This window comes from Aspergillus oryzae, chromosome 3, assembly GCF_000184455.2.
Source record: "Aspergillus oryzae RIB40 DNA, chromosome 3".
Lineage (NCBI taxonomy): Eukaryota > Fungi > Ascomycota > Eurotiomycetes > Eurotiales > Aspergillaceae > Aspergillus > Aspergillus oryzae.
Window position 1 is genome coordinate 4650874 of NC_036437.1, and position 21341 is coordinate 4672214.

General features: G+C 49.4%; 8 protein-coding genes across 8 annotated transcripts; 4 read left to right on the forward strand and 4 right to left on the reverse strand.

Moving 5' to 3' along the window:
• Positions 1–258: 258 nt before the first annotated feature.
• On the reverse strand, positions 259–858 carry AO090026000166 (mitochondrial 54S ribosomal protein mL60; the record flags this gene model as incomplete). The annotated part of the gene is made up of 3 exons (XM_001821608.3): positions 259–311; positions 470–699; positions 818–858. 3 exons carry the CDS (start codon positions 856–858, stop codon positions 259–261), a joined length of 324 nt encoding a protein of 107 aa, XP_001821660.1.
• A 278-nt stretch (positions 859–1136) lies between these two features.
• Positions 1137–2518, forward strand: AO090026000165 (tafazzin; the record flags this gene model as incomplete). Its single annotated transcript, XM_023236184.1, has 3 exons — positions 1137–1246; positions 1425–1643; positions 1705–2518. The coding sequence occupies 3 exons, from the start codon at positions 1137–1139 to the stop codon at positions 2516–2518; spliced, it is 1143 nt and encodes a 380-aa protein (XP_023090928.1).
• Positions 2519–2746: 228 nt separating this feature from the next.
• On the forward strand, positions 2747–4492 carry AO090026000164 (uncharacterized protein; the record flags this gene model as incomplete). The annotated part of the gene is made up of 1 exon (XM_023236185.1): positions 2747–4492. One exon carries the CDS (start codon positions 2747–2749, stop codon positions 4490–4492), a length of 1746 nt encoding a protein of 581 aa, XP_023090927.1.
• Positions 4493–5088: 596 nt separating this feature from the next.
• dbp9 (ATP-dependent DNA/RNA helicase) lies at positions 5089–7089 on the reverse strand (the record flags this gene model as incomplete). The annotated part of the gene is made up of 4 exons (XM_001821605.1): positions 5089–6145; positions 6207–6685; positions 6751–6827; positions 6885–7089. The coding sequence occupies 4 exons, from the start codon at positions 7087–7089 to the stop codon at positions 5089–5091; spliced, it is 1818 nt and encodes a 605-aa protein (XP_001821657.1).
• An 885-nt stretch (positions 7090–7974) lies between these two features.
• Positions 7975–9507, reverse strand: AO090026000162 (uncharacterized protein; the record flags this gene model as incomplete). Its single annotated transcript, XM_023236186.1, has 5 exons — positions 7975–8278; positions 8336–8526; positions 8690–8765; positions 9159–9351; positions 9456–9507. The coding sequence occupies 5 exons, from the start codon at positions 9505–9507 to the stop codon at positions 7975–7977; spliced, it is 816 nt and encodes a 271-aa protein (XP_023090926.1).
• A 1464-nt stretch (positions 9508–10971) lies between these two features.
• Positions 10972–12369, forward strand: AO090026000161 (uncharacterized protein; the record flags this gene model as incomplete). Its single annotated transcript, XM_023236187.1, has 1 exon — positions 10972–12369. The coding sequence occupies one exon, from the start codon at positions 10972–10974 to the stop codon at positions 12367–12369; it is 1398 nt and encodes a 465-aa protein (XP_023090925.1).
• An 828-nt stretch (positions 12370–13197) lies between these two features.
• Positions 13198–14349, reverse strand: AO090026000160 (uncharacterized protein; the record flags this gene model as incomplete). Its single annotated transcript, XM_001821602.1, has 1 exon — positions 13198–14349. One exon carries the CDS (start codon positions 14347–14349, stop codon positions 13198–13200), a length of 1152 nt encoding a protein of 383 aa, XP_001821654.1.
• A 4229-nt stretch (positions 14350–18578) lies between these two features.
• Positions 18579–20495, forward strand: AO090026000159 (uncharacterized protein; the record flags this gene model as incomplete). The annotated part of the gene is made up of 1 exon (XM_001821601.1): positions 18579–20495. The coding sequence occupies one exon, from the start codon at positions 18579–18581 to the stop codon at positions 20493–20495; it is 1917 nt and encodes a 638-aa protein (XP_001821653.1).
• Between the last annotated feature and the right edge of the window lie 846 nt (positions 20496–21341).

Here is a 21341-nt window from a genome sequence, read left to right on the forward strand (position 1 = left end):
TAAATGTAACTATGATTGTAACTAAACAAGGAAATTCAACACAGTCATGGTGCGATTTGCCCAGTTGCCAAAACTCCGGTAATCCCTCATGTATCCGTTTTCTAGTTTAAGACGTTCTCCCTTGAGAAAGCATGGCCCGTAAGCGCCAAAGTGTATCGTACAATATGAATCCCAGTATTTATTCGCAGGGTTCGGCCCCAAAAGCTTGGTGGCAGTGTTCGCATCGAATCGCTTCGAGATAGTGCCCCAAGCACCATTTTAGAAACCGGGAGGGTTCACGCGCTGGCTGACTCGTGTCCATTTCGGCAGCTCTGTCACATAATATATCAGCTACAGACTCAAATATACCATCATCCAGCTTCCCATTCTATACTGGCTGGTCTTTTTCGCATTTCCCAAGCCAATGCCGTGACGTTCGAGGTGGAGAGGGATTGTAAAATCAAAGGACGGGCGATAAGGGGCAACATACTGTGAATACCCTTGCGGTACGTCTTTTCCTTCTTGTCGAACAGCGTGTATTTATCCTTTGGCAGCATCTCCTCCTCGCGAGGCATTTCCCGGTACCACCGATCGACGGATCGCGCCTTCAGGCCGTTACGTGCAAGGGCGGCGCTGATGGTGTCTACCACATTATCAACGGAGCGAAGGCGCTTCCTCTGGCGAGCCTTCTGGGGCTGCGAGATTCGCCATGGGATCTTCCTGTTTTGGGACAAGAAGGAATGGTCAGTATTCAAGCTAGACCTCTTGACGAAGACGTTCGGGGAGGGGCAATTGCGAAGGATTCGAAGAGTCGACGACAATTTATTAGAATACATACCAAAGAAGACCCGAAAAGAGAGGAGACGTCGCTTTGAACATCTTGTGTCTCGCAGAATATGGGGTTGCGATAACAAAGGGCAGGTGTTCAAAGGTGTAGTCACGGACGAAAATCCCGTTCTGAGGTCAGGTTCACGTGGTCCGTGCGTTCTCCTCCGCGGATTAAACAAAAAAAACCAATTAAGTTGCCAACTGCTGACACGCCGTTTTGATCCGGGGTCCTCTTTTTACCCCGTCCCTGTTTTCTTTCCCTTTCCTCCTTCTTCCCCGCCAGGCTCGAAGCGTTCCGACTATTTACATGGAGCTTCAATAACTTCATGATGTCGGGCGATAGGGATTCCGGTGCAACAGGGGAATGTCCCTCCTTACCCTGGAGGGCCATGTCCTCCGCGACAATATTTGGTGTCGCTGCGCTATGTCGCTCTTTTTTGTATACGCTCAGTCGACCCGAGGTCAACGGCCTCGAGTCGTTCTTGGAGTTGCTCGACTCTCGAAGTGATCCGTCCCAGAGAAAAAGAGGCCTACTCACAGGTACTGGTCCCGCTTTCTTTATTGTCTTTCCAACAATGGCCAGGGCTGGAATGGCTGACCTCATTATTTTACGATAGTTTCCAACCATATCAGCGTGTACGTATGTACGATGCGCCTCAAAATGGCCGAGGCGACCTGATTACTCGCGACAAAGAAGAGTACACTGACCGTGGTCGAACGAGCAGTATGGATGATCCGATCATGTGGGGTTTCCTACCATTGCGATACAATTTTGGCTTCTCGAACTGGAACCGAAGATGGGGATTTGGCAGTCATGACATCTGCTTTCAGGGCAGGTATGACTTTGTTTACGACCTACCGCAACGAATAGCCCAGCTAACAACGAGGGACTAAAAGGCCCTTGTCCCTGTTCTTCACCATGGGTCAGGTTCTGCCCACCCATCGACTTGCACACTCACCCTACGGTGGTGTCGCACAACCAGCCGTAACCCAGGCGATCCGATTGTTATCGAAAGGACCCTTCCCCGTTAACGCGCACAATGCCCGCCCCGAGCGACAACACTGGAGCCTACAAAACGTCTGCGTCGATCCATTTTCCGACCTTCCTATGGCGTACACAACTAACGGAGAGGATTCGCATCTGGCTCCGTCCGCATTCTCTTGCAACTCCTACGCCTGGGTTCATATTTTCCCGGAAGGCAAAATTCACCAGGCACCGAACAAGACAATGCGCTATTTCAAATGGGGCGTTGCTCGACTGATTCTAGAAACCAACGAATGCCCTGACGTCGTTCCTATGTGGATAGAAGGGTTCGACCAGGTCATGCACGAGAGTCGCGAGTTTCCACGGTTCCTTCCACGACCCGGGCAGGACGTTAGTGTCACTTTCGGACAAAAGGTTGATACTGACGCAGTATTCGGGGATATGAGGCGGCGATGGCGGGATTTGAAGGCCAAGGCCGAATCGAAAGCTCCGGAGACTCGCGACCTCCCCGTCGGAGTGCTGAGCGACGAGCTTCTTAACGGAAAGGAGGCAGTTGAGCTGCGGAAAGAGGTTACAAAAAGGGTCAGGGACCTTGTGTTAGATGTAAGACGCTCGAGGGGGCTGCCCGATGAAGATCCAAAAGAAGGTCTGGTAGAGACCTGGATCCAAGAAGGACCCAAACGGGAAGGAAAGATGGATGATGAATCTTGGGTTCGTGATATATGAAGGCCTTCATGTGTCAATGTATAATAGGCAGAAAGACAGCCAGAAGTGTAAACCATCAAATTAGAAAGAATTCTTGGCTTAGACTCAGTCTTTCTGTGATATCGAATGACCCCGTGTTAGTGACTCAGGGGTGGGGGCGGATTTATCGATAAGATTTAAAGCTTACACCTTCCCGCATCTCAACGTCATTTCCAACATCCTCCGTCCTCCACTCTCACACATTCCTCGATGCCCAAAAAGCATCATAGGTCTAATTTCACCAAACCGGCTAGCACCGCTCACCATACTCTAGCTTCTTCTGGACTCCGAGATGACCGTTTCCGGTCGTCATCAAATGAGCAACCATCCGTCAACGACCTGATCAACCATCTCCGCCGTACTCAGGTAACCAGCTCTCCTTCCGAAGATGGCACCAGAGCTCCTTTCAGGACAGTCGCGCCGCGATCCGTCCATCCCTCGTTGCGGAACCTACTAGAGCTCCCCGAAACCCCGCCTCCCCGCCCTCGCCCGGATGCCCCCCGCGCCGGAGTTGGTGGGCGACGGCTGAGAAGGACCGCCGGACCACCGCCGCCTGAGAGCTGGCTGCTGGGAAACTATTCATTGGAGATTTCAGAGGAAGCTGGCTTGGAAGCTGGTGCCGCGGAAGCCGAGAGAATCATATATCGCCTCGATCGCCTCCCGGGGACAATGTTTCCACAGAGAACCTCCCTGCTACATATGCTGCTCAAATCTATGGCTATGCATTGGGTCTGGCATCTTGAATATGACGGGCAGTTTCTTGCACTCCTACCTAGTCATATCAAGGTGCTGCTACTCAGCTATATCGCCATCCACGCGAGAGACCAGCCGTTGCGGGGTATGATGCATGGCCTAAGACCGCTGATTGAGAAGCATCGGCCAGAAGGAGACGATATATCACAGGATAGTGATCTGGAGATAAGCCGTTTGGATTTAAGTGGTGCGCTTGGGCGCTGGATGACCTGGAAACAGCTCACTGGCGAATTGATCGTGTCCGCGAAACCTAGTACAGTGCAACGTACGATGAAAGAGCCCATTCCAGCGTCCTGGGATGATAAATTGGACGAGGATGACGGCCCTGCTATCGCTGGAGAGACGATTTTTCCTAAAGCTGTTACTCAAGGACTACGCTTTGAGAACCTACGTTATCTCTCGCTAGCGCATCCAATCCCATCTGCTACGAATTGGAATTCGCTCATCAACCTCCTCTCTCGCCTTTCAACCATAACCCACTTATCGTTGGCACATTGGCCCGTCCCGACAGTCACACCGAACGCCGTTAACTCCCGTGTACGACATCCAACGCAAAGATCCCTAACCTTCGCCTACGGCGGTACAGACACATACTCCTCATTCGAGAACAACTGGGCCGAGGCAGCCGGTATCCTGCGGAGGCTCTGCCGCGCAACTTATTGTCTGAAATGGCTGGACCTCGAAGGTTGTGGTGACTGGGTCCCAGCACTCAATTGGGATGGCGTTGGTCCAGATGGTGAAGCGTACGCCTCCGGCCCAGAGTGGAATGGGTCATGGAGAGATGTCGAGTTTGTCCGTCTGGGTCCGGGATGGCTTCCCCATATTGATGATAGCGAGTTACTACCTCTTCCCCCTTCTTCTTCTTCTGGACGAACCGCTACTGCCTCTTCGTCTCTCGCATTGTCTCCTCCCGTCCCCCGTTCTCTAGCATTCTCTATGCATGCTCCATCTCCGGATGAGTCGACGGATTCTGATGCTCTCCCATGGGACGTCGAAGTGGAACGGGTCAAGTACCGTCGCGAGAAGGAGTTGGAACGATATCAGGAAGCCGTGCAAGCTGCGAAAGCAGTTCAGCAGCGGGTACAGCGGGCAAGGAAGGCGGGCAAGGGAAAGTGGGTACATTTTTCTTTCGGCTTAGAAGGATTAGAAGAGGGGGTCCTTAGACGGTTGCTCGGGAAGGAGTATTTAAGTCTTCTACCTTGATGAGATACACACGGTTGTATATACATTCATTACTGATAAATAGGACGACAGGAATATGGTGAGCTGGAGGCCGTTGCAGGGCTATCCTAACGTATATATTTGAATAGAGCAATTTTTAACAGCTGAAGTGTATGCACTTCTGCTTCAATTAGTTCTAGTTTTCCTATCTGACTGCCTGACAACTCAGGTCTCTTGGCTTCCTGAATTCGTAGCTGGAATACAACGCCCAGCGTAAAACCTATTTCCTAAAGTGGATAAGGCAGCAAGTGCCCGTCGGGCCCTGGGGCATCCGCACCTACTACCTAACTAGTAGTACCAGAATATGAGTTCGGACCAATGAGCATAAAGATTGCGGTTTCAGGTTATCGTCGTATACACCTGCAGGGTTACATTAGTATGTCACAGGGTAGTTAGAAGTTGTGCTAGCGTAGTCTTGGTGTATACTGCATGTATATAGATAGCTGTATACATCGAAAACGCCGGAGAACTTTTATCCGGAATGCTTAAAGTAACTTTTTCATTTCCCAAACCAGTATGTACAGTAAAATGAACAGCATGATGGTATTTTCTTTGAAGCACAACAATTATCCCTGATTTTACTTCCGGCCCCGGTTAAACGTCTTCAACGGATCTACCTTCTTCTTCACTCCGGCAAATTTCCGGCCATTGCCCTTACCGCGATTCTTCTCTCTGGCTTTCCTGATGCGGTTCTCGTTTTGTTTTCTGAAACTCACGAAGCCGACGTCTCCACTGGAGAGACCTTTCTTACCCTTGGCGGGCATCAGGTACTCTGGGATGTGTTTGAGGTGAGGTTGGACACGTGCGGAGCGCAGCTCGTCATCGTGGCGCAGCTGACGCAGCTCTTCGGGGTTTTCTTCGAAGTGGCGCTTGAGCTTCTCGCTCTTGATCAGCTCTTGACGGATTTCTCGGGCTCGGGCTTCCTGCACGGCGAGTCGTGTTACGGCACGGAGAGCGTCGGTCATACGATACCGGAAGGCTTCGACTTGCTTCATTTCGAAGTGGTAGGGTTTCACCTCGTGGCCGAGCTTGCCTTGCCGCTTGACGATCTTGGCGAGGACGGACTCATCATGCTTCGAGGTTGCGGTGGAGGTGGGCCTGTGTTTTCCGTGTTGGTCCTTGGGAATGACGAATGATAGCGCCATGCCGGTCTTGCCAGCTCTTCCGGTACGGCCGATTCGGTGTGTGTAGGATTTGGAAGTGGAGGGAAGGTCGAAGTTCAGAACGCAAGCAACATTTTGGAAGTCAATGCCGCGGGAAATTCCGTAATCCTTCTCTTTCCCTGATACCTTGCGGCGCTTAGACTTATCTTCTGGCTCTCCCTCATCCTCGTCGCTTGAGCCTGCCTCCTCGGTTTCTTTCGATTTCTTCGACTTCCGGGCTCCTATTACCTCTTGCTCGTCTGCGGCGATGAGGATATCGTAGACACCCTTGTTGAACTCCTGTACAACGTGTATACGGGAGTTAATAGGCAATTCTGAGTTCAGAACGCAACTCTTAATTCCGAATTGTTCGAGGAACAACTTCACACGATAACAACGGTCGACATCGTCCACGAATATGATAACCTTTCCTTTGATCAGTTGAAGCTTGAAGATGACATAGGTTAGAAGGAATTTCTCGTCCTCCGCACATCTGCAGCAGGAACCATTAGCCACTGAATCATAAATACCAATGGAACTATTACGAGTCTCACCTGACAACAAACTGACTGACACCGGCACCCTGGTCATCCTTGTCTTCTAATTTCAAGGTTACAGGACTCCGACAGAACAAACCCTTCAGGGTATCCACCTCGTCAGTGAGTGTAGCACTCATGAGGAAAGTCTGCACACCGCGTGGAATAGCCTTTGCCAAAGCATTGATGTCCTCCTCGTATCCGTACGACAGAACCAGGTCCGCCTCATCGATTACAAGATGGGTCAAGTTCTCCAGGGACAAAGCGGAGCTGCCGAGATTGGTGACAACACGAGCGGGCGTCGAAACAACCAGGTCGGGGTAATCAGCCAGCATAGTGCGCTGGACTGCATCTGAGACTTTTTGTGTCAGATTCACCGAGCGCACGTCCTTTCCGCAAAAGGCAGCGAAAGTGGTAACAACATTCTGGACCTGTTCCGCAAGCTCTCGAGTAGGGACGAGGATGAGGCCTGTGGTCGCTTTAAATGAAGGATCGGTCTATAGTGCGTAGGATTAGATTAGTATTGCAATACTTGAGAAAAGATCAGAAAGGGTATACGAACAGCTTTCTTCTGAAGAATAGTCTGCAGGATGGGAAGTACATATGCGGCAGTCTTGCCAGATCCGGTCTTCGCACGAGCTGCATCTTATAAGCGCCTGGTGTTCTCCGGTAGATGACTATTCCAACAACACATACCCAAAATATCCTTGCCCTCCAGCGCCAAAGGAATCGCCTTCGCTTGAACAAGTGTGGGCTTGGTAAATTTCTCTTTGATCAGAGCTTGGCGCAATCGCGGATCCAAGTTAAGGCTCTCGAAGTCGGCGTCGTCCTCCTCCTTCTTTTCCTTTTTGTCTGCGGCCTCCGGGGAGGGAACATCGTTTGCGTCGAGCTTTCTCTTCATGGCAGCGATTTACTAGTTCCAGGAACCTTCGAGTGTCCTTGGTTTGGGTGGCTTGAGGTGGTGAGGTTGTCTGCATGGAAGTTTTCCTCATCGGGCGGTTCAGAAATTCTGTCGGGCGGTGAGAGTTTGAGTGGCAGTATTTTCTTTTCGGCCCCACCGCTAGAGAACCTTATTCTTGTTATCGATTTGGGAAATCATAAACATTGCCTGCCCATGTCGCCTTACCCTATGTCTGAACATGCTGTCCTTGGTTTAGTGATAAGACACTCGATCTATACTACAATATTGTACTTATTTTAGATGTAGTAGCAGTCACCCCGGCCATTATTTACTGCTACAGAGGGAATATTGCTAGTAGATCGATGTAGAGAAATATATTTAGAAGCCAAGGTGTAATATTCTGCATCTTAACAGACAAACTTGACAATAAATCAACGCTGGTTCCAGCATGTAAGGGTGTTATCATCAGAAGTCTCGTATTCTCGCATAAAGCAAAGTGCGACTAATATATATCACCATGCCATGCACCAATAAAGATCATAGTTTCACTCCTGGGCCATGGTTGAACACAGCCACGATAAGTAATCCCCAGAGGTGCAACACAACGGAGTAGAACCAAACGTTACGGGGTTCCTCAAGATGTGGTGCATAGCAATGGAAAACGTATTGCGGGAAAGAAATAACACAAATGAAGCTTGCCTTGAGCGCATAATAGCAGGCCATTCGAGCAATGGCACACGTTTGGTGGAGGGGGTCAACAATTGTGGCTAGCAAGAAAAGGCTCGCAAGAGGATCAATGATCATGGCTGGAAAACTTAACACAAAGAACGAAGACGAAGCAAACGTTGTCATTGACCCACATGCGAGGTTACGTATTCAAGGTCTCTAATACCCAAGTTCAGTTTCCCTTTTCGCATATAAATGGAATTTGGCCATGGATTCCTCGCTGATTTTCCCAACTGGAAGAACTTTTTGGTTATGCTCGACTGTATAGATTTTGCCAAAATTCAATCGAGACATCGCGTGTAGTTTTTGATACGGCTCAGGGGTTACCTCTAGGGGTTCCTTTGTCATTCTTGGCTCGTTGGGACCGGATTTCGGTTGTGCACCGTTCATATAGATGATTGCATGTTTTGAGGGATCTACACTCGCTTTGGCGACTCCCAGACGACCGTACGTATGCACCGGGCTAATTGAGTAGAATTAGTATACGTTGCTGGAGATGAATGCTGTCTAAGCGACTTACAAGCACCATGCACACTGAGCTTGTTCCTTGAAGACCACCATGCGGCGGATGTCCGTGTAGATCTTGGTGCCGAACTTTCCCACAGTCATCAATTCACGATCGCTTGCAAGGCTTTTGGTGGCAAGACTTTTGGTGCCTCCTTTTAGTGGCGCTGCATTCCCCATACCCTCGTGCCAAACGACAGCAAAGACCTGTAAGTCCAGTTAGGTGATAGATGCATGGATTCAGCTCGGGAAAGACGGCCGTACTCTTCCAACTTTGAAAAACCTCTTAGGATTGGTCTGGACTTGGTAACCTGGATATAGTCAGTCCATGCCTCGCATTATGGGAAGCTACATGAACGTTGAAACGTACGGTCATCAAGCGTTTCATTGGCGGTAGGCCCGGATGTGACAGGTGGGGGGATATTCTGGTGAATGAATTGTCCGTTCTGTCATACACGTCAAAATTTTCATAAATTTGCTGCTTTTATTTCCTTTACACTTACACTCGTGGCATTGGCAGCTGGTGTATACCCATTAGTGCCTCTGGTATAGTCAGGAGAAGGCCCAATCTTTGCATTTGAAAGCGCATGCGTCACGTCATTCACACTCTGTGGATGGGGTGGACTGCCAAAATAGGCCCTCGACCGCCTCCAGTACCATGGCTAGTCAAGGCTGATGGGATGTGGCCAGTATGAGACATTCTGGCATGTGCTGACTGGGGCTGGCTCATGAACTGGCCCTGTTGTAGAGTATAGTTATCGCTAGGATGTCTAGTACCAGGTTGTTGACTTATGTCAGTCGTTAAGAAAACGCCATCGCTTTATGGAGTTCAGACTCACGTTGGCAGTGGAGGCTGCTCATTAGTGGCTCCGAAGGGCAGGGTATGACTACCATGATACCTCGAGAAATCTGCATACTCGGGCGAAGGTAGTATTGGCTGGGAACGAGGTAGTGCTCTAGCACTAAGCGTCTTAGCAACATGTCTACCTAAGTAAGGCGTGTCGGGTTGCCATACCTGCTCGTGGCTAAGACCTGGTCATTCAAGTCGCGGCCCCCTCTTGGAAACGCAGAGGCTCCTAGGTGATGCTATTAGTGAGATGCTGTAAGCGGGAGGAGCCATGTATAGGCCCGCTTACCACTCTGACGGCGGCGGTTCGGTTCTCTTCTTGGGTCCCGTTCGGAAGCCATGATTGCAGCATCTCCTAAGGGTCACAGACAAGCAAGGATAAGGTTGGAGGGGCTAATCTGAGCTTTAGAACCGGCGTGATCAAGAAGAGTTGAGTCCTGGCATTGTGACTGCAATCATGGGACGGGATTGGGACTATAAATGTTCCTAGGAAATGCGATCGTCCATTTTCGCTGGACGCTTAGAATGGCAAGAGAGGACATGCGGCTCTCTTTTCTGGTTCTCTACCCATCCATAGCCATTCCGATGGAGTTCGTCGCATATTCCCTGTCGACATTTAGTCGAGCTGCGCGCCATATGCCGCTGGGTCTTTGTTGGCAGACGCTGAGTCGCAGACGTGGGATGCACCTGACGCTCAGGTCCGAAAAAGAAAAAAAAGAAAATCGACCTTTCACGAGGATCGGAGGGTTTGATGTTTTCTGGATTCCGGTTGGTCTTCCCCATAATTGCACTTGGACACCCCGACCGTCAGACAGAACTCACAGTGCTTTCCTTTGGTGCTGATTCCCCGCCGGAGATATGGAGGGTCAGCCTGAAGCGCCAATAGACCGTTGGTTCATATTCTTCTAGCGTCAGTCTAATGCTCTAGTCATAGTCGCTAACCAACACCGGTCGCGGGCCAGTCACCATTCATATATACGAGTCAGTCTCACCGTTAATCCGGAACTGAAGGAATGAATTATGAAACGTGGTTCAATGGATGTCGTCATCCGCTAATCTACCGTATGTAGGGATCGTCGTTCTCGAGATTAGAATTTCCCATGCAACCATCCATCGTCTATATGTGATCCGTACGCTTTCGGCGCAGGGTTCACTGGAAGGTTGCACAGCGCTCTGTTTGCTGATCTCGGATGCATCCAGAAGACGTGTCAGAGAAGTGCCTTTCATCGCTGAGTCAAATTCACGCAGAAAGGAAACAAGAGCCAAACAAACAAACACCACCCTCTGCACCACTACAAAGGAAGAAAAAAGAAAAGAAAAGGAAAAACGAATGAGAAACCCCAAACTGGACGCTGACAACACCACACAGACTCCGGAAAAAACAACCGACCTTGACGGATGAATTAATAAATATCTAATATGGCCCCGGCCCGTCCCGCGGTGGATGAGGTCGTTTCTTTGGGCGCTGTTTTTACTTCCCGTTGCGTGAACGGTGGTTCTTCCCGCCATGTTCGCATGGAAAATACCTGAGAACATGCCAAACCTAGGCGAGAGTGTCCGCAAATTTTTGAGGTGGAATTGGCATTCTTCGTCCCAGCAAAATGAAACGGTGAGTCCCGTTTATTTGCATGTCAAAGTATACCATAAAACCCAGTAGTAACCATGGATACTTGTACCTCTTCTTGCCCTGAAACCCTACTACTTGCTATATAATAAATTATTACTCACATTACATATGTGTTATTACCCATCAGGGTCAGAGTGAGGAACATCCTACGCAGCCGATACCTACGGAAAAGTCTGAGATGCCGGGAGCAGCCACGCATCCTGTTGGAGTGCCCTCACCGACTTCTCCAGAGAGTCCACATGAAGTGAATTCGGAAAGAGGATCTGAGCCATTTAATTTTTACCAAATTGCTTCCTCTCTCGGCTACCATGTTGAAGCTAAGGAATCCCTGTCCCATCCTCATGAGGACTCACCTATTGTCAATTCCCCCTTGAATCCGTCTCAAAATGAATCTAGTAAGGACGCCGATGCTGGTTTTTCACTCCCGGGCAGATCTAAAGACCCACAGGAACACCAGATTGTGTCAGATGGTCCCGATGCTGCGCTCATCGCTAAGATATTGCGCGCCAACAATAGATTACTATCCCTGCAGAACAAGGTTGCCTTGAAAAGATCCGAGGTACAAGAGCTACGCACGGCCCTAAGGTTCAAAAGGGAAGAAGAAGCCGATATCAGAGCGGAGTTTATTAGACATGTTACCGTGGCACAAGGCACCTTGAGAAACGTCCAGCCCTTGCTTCAGAACAATGAGGCTCTTCTTTCCGCCACTGGGATATACTCGGATATGGAAGCAGAATACAACAGGGCAGAAAGTGAACTGGAACGGGATGAGTACATGCTTATCAAGGCAATGGAAGAATTTGCCCGTTTATCGCAGGATCACCACTCCCTTCCATCGCCCGATGAGCCGCCCTTCATTGATCATGATAGTTTGGGTGATGCGATATCGACTATCAGCTCAGCTCCGGAAGATCCTCCCGATGTAGTGGATTATGTGTCCCGCGTAGCCGACGTACGCATGACCCAGGAGCACCTGATTGACCTAGACAGGGAGTGGCTCTTCATACAGGAGAAGAAAGAGGAACGAGAGTCTATGAATATACCCATGGACGATGAATCTATCGAGTTTCTTCGCACCTATGAAGAAGAAAGGAGAGAGATTTGCGATGAATTGTTCCATTTGCAACTGGATATGAATCAGCTACGGACAGTTTGTTTCGAAAAAGGGCATCTGACACATGAGTACATCCAGGGCCGTGACTTTGTGTATGAACTTTATCCAGCTGCTCCTACCAACCAACTGGAGGATCCGCTGAAGGTGTCTACGGAAGAGGATACGTCCCCTTTTGAGCCTATGGAAGAGAAGGTCAGCCAGACTAAGTTCGTCAACAAATGGATCCTCCACCGGCTTCGGCAGTCAACTGTCGAGATTGGCCACCTCAAGTCCCTACCCGAGATCAAAAGTCTATGTGATCAGGGTTATGACGATCGAAAGGTCAGTCAGCTGTCCCTGAAACAGTGGTTTGAGGACGAGACCACCATATCACCCCCGCCGCCACCAGCAACCAGTGATATGAGCGTTCAGGAGCCTGGAAGCGTTGTCAGGGATACAATTTCTGGGAGCCATTCGGTTTGAGGAGAGCACACCTACATCGATAGAAGAGCTTTTGGTATGAAACAGACGTACAGAGAGGCGTGGTCTTTGTCTTTTTTTATTATTACATTTCCTCCTTTCCAAATTTATTACTCCCTATTTCTTCATTTTGTATGACGCCATTTGTTCTTTCATTCATTCTAGTTGACGTCCCTGACTACCAGTCTTCACCCTTCAATCCTGGGTTCGCTTCATATCTGCTACCACCAAGATTATTCTTTGCGTTGATTTCGGGCTATGCACAATATTGTACTATAAGTTGGTAGATTGGGATTATTGGCGTTTGCTGATTTACCTATGGGGGTTTCATTCATTGCCATGCATTCAATCGTCTCTTTCTTTTCATATTACTGAATTGTTTTTAGCACTTGCAGGGTTTAAATCCACTACATTCGTTCTATCGACTGGTATTATTGATCAGGCTTCTAATATATGTGAATGTATAGTACATCGGATATATACTTTAACGTGTTTGATTATGAAACACACCTCAACGGATAAATTGATTATACCTAATGTACTTAATGTACTTGGTGTACTTAATTGTATTGTTGTATTGTTGTATTGTTGTATTGATTGTATTTGATTCATCTACCTTGATTGGTTCCATTAGCCATGACCATATCCATACCATTCATAACATAAAAGACCGTGTTCCCGATATTCTTGTGCAGGTGCCCGTCCCATTCGTATCCCGTGCGCTCATCGAATTGTTGAAAAGAAGTTGACAAAAAAAAAAGAAACAGCATATTATTTACATTTACCGATGAAAATTTGTTGTGCAAGTTCTGAATAGGATGAATCCAGATCTCACGAGTAGCGAGTTTCATCGCCGTCACTGTCACTAAGACTGTCGCGGCGACGGCTCCGTCCTCCATCACGACGGTATCCCTTGCTCAACCCGGGGATCGGGTGATGGTAGCTTCTGGTTCCAGTATCCTCCGTATCAACGTTCGAGTACTGATAATCGGAGCGCGAGGGAGCGGACGAAAAGTCGAGCGGTTCGGTGTAATGACCCGGCACAGACCGTCTGTCACGCTTGCGAGGGCTACTCTGGCGCGAGGACGATGTCGGGGGTGCATGGTGGCGTCGTTCGCGACGCCGATTATGGCGGCGAGTAGAGGGTTCGCGAATGCGGTGATTTTCTGTTGGAGGCTGGCTGAGGACTTCTTCGGTGCCCGGGGTGAAAGAGAAATCACGACGCTTGCTCTTCTGACGGCTCGGCTCGTAGGCGTAATCGCGAACCTGGCTCATCTCGCTCTGCTGGTAGTAGCTGGGTGGATTGGAAGTGTCGTAGTCACTGCCGTAGTAGGTGCCGTCGGCATCGGCGTTGATACCGCCGATTCGAGCTGGCTTCTCTTTACGGTATGCGCGCACGTCCTCATCTGCCTCGTTCTCATATCGTTCGTGTTTCTTTCCAAGGAGTTTCTCTTTTAGTCCGCGCTTGCGTCTCGGTCCGTCCTTCTCTGTTATTTCGGTCGCTGTGTCGGTGTATCCCGAGACAGTGTAGCCGTCCTCATCATAGCGTTTGCCGACGACACTGCCACCGCCCAACTTGGTACTCTTGGTCGCATTACTTAGGGTTTCACCGTCGGGACCCTTGCGTCGTAGAACTGTCGACTTGTAGTCCTCCCAGTCTCCCTTTCGCCAGATGAATCCACCGTTCTTGGCCCAGAAGAAGAACCAGATGGCGGCGAGAACGAAGGCGGCTCCGATGAGGGCAAAAAGCGCCAGCAGACCTTGCATGTTGATCTTATCCGGGTCTACCGCACCGTCACCTGGAATATACTTCGGGTTATCTCGTGCCACGAGGGAATGGGGCTTTTCCGCGAGTGGCGCTATCACTGATCGGTCGGTGAGGGCTTCGACCTCTGGTGACGGTTGGATTCCACTGAGCATGTCATTGTTGTCGGTTGCTGGAATGCTGGGGAAGTCATCCCCAGCTTGTATAACTGGAGGCATGTTGGGCGAAGAGAGTTGTCAAGAGCGCGTAGCTCAAGACGGCACTCTGATGCGGTCAGTTGGTATGTCCGATGAAGAGATATGACATTCCAGATTGCACAGGAATGTGGATGTATTACCCGCTGGCGAGTACAGGAATGGTGGTGTTCTTAGTCTGGCGGTAGCGGTCCACTATTGTAGATAGGGCTCGATCGGGATCGTGGATTGGCGGTATGGTGGAAGGTATTCGGGCACTATTTGCTTCTTGCGTTAATGAACACTTGATTCCTGGTTAGTACGTAAGAAGGGAGAATTATAGATATTGAGGGCTTAGGGAGCAGGAACAGATCGATCGCCGCCCGAAATTGCGGTGGTTGGAGTAAATCGAGAGGCTGGGGAATGACGCCCTTCTTTTGTTTGGGTGATCGCGTTGGTCCGGCAACCCGCTGAGTCAGCGCAGCTTATCTTATCGATGTTTATCGCGACAAGACATCACCAGATCTCATACAGGGAGTCAACAACAGATCTCCACGATCTTCGTTTTCCGACAAATCTGAAGACCCGTGGTGGATTAGCAGTCTCCGGAACCGCTATCGGAGACGACAAGGTGTGCCTAGAACCAGGAAATTGCGAGTTCGGGGCCCCGCGTCCAACGCCGCGTCAGAACTTGCGGATGGCCTAGAGTGACTACAACGGCATAATGATATCATGCATCAGCTCCCAGCGTATAGCTAATGGTAAACAAGCTACGGAAGATCCTACAACCCATTTCGGACATTGGGCATCAACTATCATGAGAATAAGTAACCGTCACTTGGCATCGTGCAACTGATAAAGCAATTCGCAGTGACCGCATCCATCAGTTCCGTTGCTAAATGGAAGCGCTGTCTGGTTGAAAAAGCAATACCCTGTCCCGACGCGCTGCGTTTCTTGAGCCAATCCGGCAAGGGGACGGCTTTGGAGGAGATAGCATGACGCAAAGCTTGGGATAAGGTTAGATCCACTCAGCCTCAGCTGGGAAATGAGCCAGGATAGTCGGCTGATTTGAAATGCGCATCTTAGCCTGTCATTGTGAATGTACTGCGATGGGTTCCATACATCCGTGACAGCAAATCCCATGCGGACGGGAAATTAAGCCACTGCTGCATGAGACTCATGTAGCTGATTGCCAGAATACATCTATCCCTTACTTCTAGTCAGATGACTCATTATCAGACCGACCCTTTAGAATAACGATTGTTATTCGAAGGTCTCCAGCCGAGCCCTTGAATGTGATGGAACGTGACAAGTGAACCCCGTTAGTGCCCAAAAGTCTTATTATCTGAACCGCTCACAGTCAGATGTTATCGCCAAATACGATGCTGTGGTCGTGTGCCCTAAGTCCGTTTCCAGCATCCCCTGTAGAGAACTCTTGGAGGAGTCGCAGAGACAATAGGAATAACGGGCGAGAGTTGTCCGAGGCAAACGGCTATTTGTCAAGCTTTGAAACAAAGATCAAATATTTTGATCGTATTTAACCAAGCGTTCATGTCCTCGGATCGACACTTGTCGAGGATAATTTTCTAGCGTGCTTCCATGCCGTTCATACACCGAACGCTCCACTGAAAGCCTGACGGGTAGATGGCTGGAAGGAAATGGGATACTGAGTATATATCGTTAAGAAATAAATTACTAAGTGGGGGTTGAATGCCAATCAAGGCTATGATCTAAATGCAGGATGATGGAGAGTGAGAAACCTATTGCTGACTCTGCAGATTCTGCCCCTCCAGTTGCGACATTTTGCGTTGACAATACTCCGGGTACAGCAGGGAAAACATTTTTTTTTCTTCAATTAATAACATTTTTTCTCTACAAAATATGCCTCAGTGGAGGCGATACATTATGATTGGGCCGCTACCTTCTGCAGTTTCCGAGGTGTTGGGCAGCGACTGCGGAGTGAAATTATCGTACCGGCTGAGGTGAGGTTCTACATATATATCCGTAGGAGTGATGGTGGCAATAGGTTTAGCCGTATGTTTAATAGTAGACTGAAGGGGTCATAGGAAAATGAATTGTAAACGCGAAGGGTGGGAAGAATAGCATTAGGTACCTGAAGGTGACACTAGTCGTCGGTATATACTTCAGTTCTGAGACGGTTATTTTTGTCCCACTTCCATGGATTGGGTCCGTTGAGAACCACGGTTCTCAGTCGGAGCCGTAGTATATCGGGGCTGGGCCTGACAACAAAAAAGATTCTAATCAAAAAACTAAGAAGAAAAGAAAGGAAATATCGTTGACCAATATCTGGCATGCTCATAACCACTGGGTTATTATTAGATGATACGTAACATCCCGGTCTTCTGCTGTGTTCAAATCCGACGTTTTTAATACGTCAATTGATGAAAGGGGACGCATCTGCAGGTCGTCTGTACGACTGTTTGGTATTGTTGAAGTGGCGTTGAAGAGAAGAAAATTCGACATGGAAGTAAGGATGAATCTTGACTTGATTTGACTTTTTGTTGGAACAATCCGGGACCTGTTGATATACATACTAGTACTACTAGTACTCTTCGATGCCACCGGTCAAGGCACCTCCGATGTACATACATACCGGTCACGGGTATGTATGTCTACTTCGCCCATCAGAACGGGTAATAAATCTCAGTCAAAAAGTCGATCAGGCATCAATCGCACAAGTGGATTTCGGAGGGTCTCCACTCCCTCTCCACTTTCCGTTCCGACTTTCTTTCTTCTTCCATTTGCTCAACAGTTCATTAGAAAGTCTCACCCTACAGATAATAATCTTAATCTATTATTATTATCATTATTACTATGGTGGTTTGGATTGTGGGTTGATTGATCGTTTTTCTTAATCTTTGACAGATCAATCTGTTCTTTGAATAAAAACGAAATAGAAATTCAAATCAAATCGAACGAAGAAAAAAAAGACAAACAAGAAATGATTTTTTCCAAATAAAACCACGAAGGCAAAATCCGTAATGATCACAATTTCCCTCAGAGAGATTCCGATCCAGGACAAAACCTGGTGTTGACATCGCCATTTTCTGTGATTTTTAATTTGAATTTCTTTACAATTTCTTCCGGTGGTCACGACCCCCGAACTTAAAACCATCGCCTTTCGTCCCTTTTCATGTGTCGATCGCCCACTCTTTTTCTTCCTCGACTTGTTGCTTTCGTTCCTATCAGTCCGTTCGTCTGTTCCATTGTAGTGTGGTTGACTGCTTGATTGATTCTGAACCCAATACTGTATCTGGATTGGGTCATCCAATCTCTCAGAGTTGTTTTCTTTTCCTACTAGCCCCAAGTGTTTGTTTTCTCTGCTCCCCGATTTTAAATTTTCCATCGAGCCTGGTTTGTCTGTGTCTTTTATCTCCCAATCCCCACTATTAACCCCACCTTGTCGTGCCCTTCGTCAGGCGCAGAAGCACTCCTCCATTCATCATTCATTGTCTTTCATCCTTCACCAACCAGACCCTCGCCGGTGTCACTTCTTCCCTTTTCTGCATTTACGTACTGCAGCCCCGTCCGCTTCTCGTCTCTCACTCCTCCACTCACCGTCTGCCAGAGCGACGCTGCAGCGCGCTTTTCTCCTCTTGACTCCTCTTCGCTCTTCCTCTCTTTTTCCATTCTTTGACCCACGCACGCCGTCTTCATCCACTCTCCATCCGACTGCCACCATTTCCACCACCCATAGTGTTCCTACCAAATTAGCTTAACAGCCGACGCTTACTAGTGGTTTTTTCTTCCCTGTCGATTTTTTTTTTTCGATGGATACATTGCATGCGAAGGACGACTGCCACATCGCACCCACTGCTCATCGTTGACATACAGCAATTTAGACGCGCCGCCATCGAACTATTACTTGATTGATCTGCAGGCTCTGCTCCATCTCTGACACTATCACAGAGAAAGTGGGTTACCGGTAGAGCGACCTAATTGGGGAGGGAGAAGTATCGCAGGGAAGAGAGGGACCGAGAAAAACGATAGGCGAAAAACAGAAGCGACTGAACAGGCACCCAACAAGAGAGAAAAAAAAAAAAATCGAAAAAAAGAGGTGGGAAGCGACTAAAAATATTATTGAGTCATTCGGATGAGCAGCAGCACCGGTGGCTGCTGTACCTAATCTACAAGCGAAGCCCTGTTGGATCACCACGTTTCACGTCATCCACACTGCACCTTTCCCAAACCAGCCCCCCTTCCCCCCTCACCCCCTTTAGGGTCCCAACCTGGGCCTTGGCTGTCCAGGAGTCATGACTGGAAAAGTTCCTCATGCTGCTTTCTGTGAGGAATACGACGAAGACGCTCATGTTATCATCCCGGACACCCGTCAAGTCGCCAATCTCGCTGCTAAACGTTCAAAACTGGACCTGAGATCAGCTGGCGAAGCCCTAGTTGACATCGCAAGCGATTCTGGCTACTCTAGTCGCACAGCCGCCACCGTGAACAGCACCCAATCTGGCCCGTCGGGCCGGAAAGACCCTGTCCCTCTTAAAATTGACACGACGCCCAAGAGGGCCGAACTTGAACGTGTTCGCTCCCACCGCAAAGACCGTCCAAAAGAACGACCTACTCGCCCTTCCTGGGACGAGAAAATGCAAGTTGGCACCTATCCTGCTGTGAGCCATCATCACGCCTCCATGCAGCGGTCGCCGTCGCGGTCCCGCAGACGGGAAAATTCCCAGATGCGGCACTTCCCTGGCACCTGTTGGGAGTGTGATCAAGGCTTGTATCATGGTTCGACCCCCGTTGAACCGCGAGCCATCGAGTACCCCTATTATATGTCGCCATCTACTACGTCGTCCGTCCACGACTATCCCCCTCCGTCGCCACAAGGTCCGCGGTATGCTCCTTCCGCCGTCCAAGATGTCCATGTCTCCCACAGCAACCGGCCTCGCAGTGGTCGCTCGTACACCTATCATACGAACAACAACCGACCGGTGAGCTTTCATGGTATGATTCCTGGGATGGGTGGTGGAGTTATGTACCCTCCCAGCCATATGGGTCGCTACGAACATGGACCCCCTCCATCCTCGTCCGCCTACACCAACACGCCAGCCTATGCTCCATCTCCTTATGGCCAACCGTCCCCGTATTTTGCCGCCATGTCCGAGTATGGCCCACCCGATCGCCAGGAACGGTCGGCTTCCAGGACGCGGGACCAAGGTAGGCCACGGCGCGGATCCACTTACGGGCCACCCGTCGTCGACTACGATCCGCCTTCGGCTTATGAGGATGATGAGTCTCTGGATCTCGGGCCGCCCCGCGCACCCCGACCACGGCTTCCCTCCCATTCTTCCCATGACCGAGACGAGGATTATTACCGCATGCCGCCCCCGCCGGTGAAGCACAAGCCCGCGCCGCACGTTATCCAGAAAAGGCCAGAACTCCACCGTAAAGCGGTGACTGCGCCATCGGTTACATCCGATCGCCACCCATCTCGCTCGATGGACCTGTCCGAAATGAGAGATGCTTTGCCAGAGTACAGTTATCGACGGTCATCCCGGGAGACCGTGATTCCTGCGCGAACCCGCAGCATTCGAGACAGTCGACGCTCTACATCCTATCATGAGTCTTCGCGCCCTGCACGGGTTGCGGTCGAGAACTCCCGTCGCCGACGGCCAACCGTCTATGAGTACGATTACGTTGACGATGATGACGAGGATGAGGAGGAGGACGGTGATGAGATCGAGGAGAAGCAACGGTCGGCCGAGGAGTACCAGGCGTCTCGTTCCGGCAAAGTAGTGCCAACGCCATTGACGGAGGATGCCCTGTACAAGTCTAAGGCGTCTCGTGCGGAGAGCGACAGCGGAAGCCAAAAAAGCCGCTCGAACAGCAGCCGTGGTAGCGACGCACGGACCCAAAATGGCAGCGGCAGCGTGGCCAAGCCGGAGGAAGACAACAATATCGTTATGACGATGAATGGCGTTACGATGAGCTTTACACAAGAGTCTGTTGGCGGAAAGAAGATCAGTCTCCGAACAGGTGACGCGGGTGCAGTCGAACTGAACATCGAAGGGAAACGACCAAAGAAGTACCTGACAAGTGGTTCTGACTACACGGGAAGCGTGGCCCAGAGACAGTTAGAAGACCCACGGCGGGCTCGTCCCGACCGACGGTCCGATCGCGCGAGTCGGCGGTCGAGTCGGTCAACCTACAGCGGCCGATAATAGCTTGTCTCTTATGGTATTATGTTTCACTTCCATGCTTGTGAGCTTTGGTCTTATATTTACTGAGGTCCCACTTGAGAGCGCTGGATAAAGACTCGTTTGCCAAAAGTTTGTCATTTCTCGTTTCTGGGTTGGCCGCCTTTGCTTGGACCAAAGAAAAGGAAAAACACAAAAAAGACAAGATGCGATAACGCGCGGAAAAGTTCGATGATTCGTTGCTTAAAAGATTCTGGTTGTGGGAGGTATTCTGGATTCGGTTTTTCTTGCTTTGGTTTGACTTGTTCGGGTATAAATTATAAAGACAAGGGCGGGTTTGAGGCTCTGACCGATCACGTCCATCATGGCGACATGATTGTATGATTCTGATGACCTGCATGATTGATGTTTTTTATGTTACGGTACTATGTTGTGATGCTGATGTTGTTGCTATTTGATGTCCTTGATGCCCTAAGCGTTTGTAACATCTTTTTCTGGAAGCCTCTTGTTTCTTCGTCGGTTTGGTTCTCTGTTGTTAGTTGGAAGAAATGAGTTGTGGCAGAGAGAGGTATACCCCATTGTCGTTGTTTCGATCCTGTATCTTGTTGAGCTTAATATCACATGATCTTATGTCGTGTTGTAGTTCTCAGTTTATGTTGATGTTGATGTACGCTTCCAACCATGACTTGTCTTATTGATGACCTGTGTTATTTCCTTGGTATCGTTCATATGATAGGCACTTAACTAGTTATGATATGTTTGATCGCATATTTAATGGCTCTTACTGTAGCCAGTTTCCTCGCCCCTTCTTTGCTGCGAGCTTGCTCCAGTGAATAAGCGCCGGCTTCCTATGACAGCCGGATGGCTAGT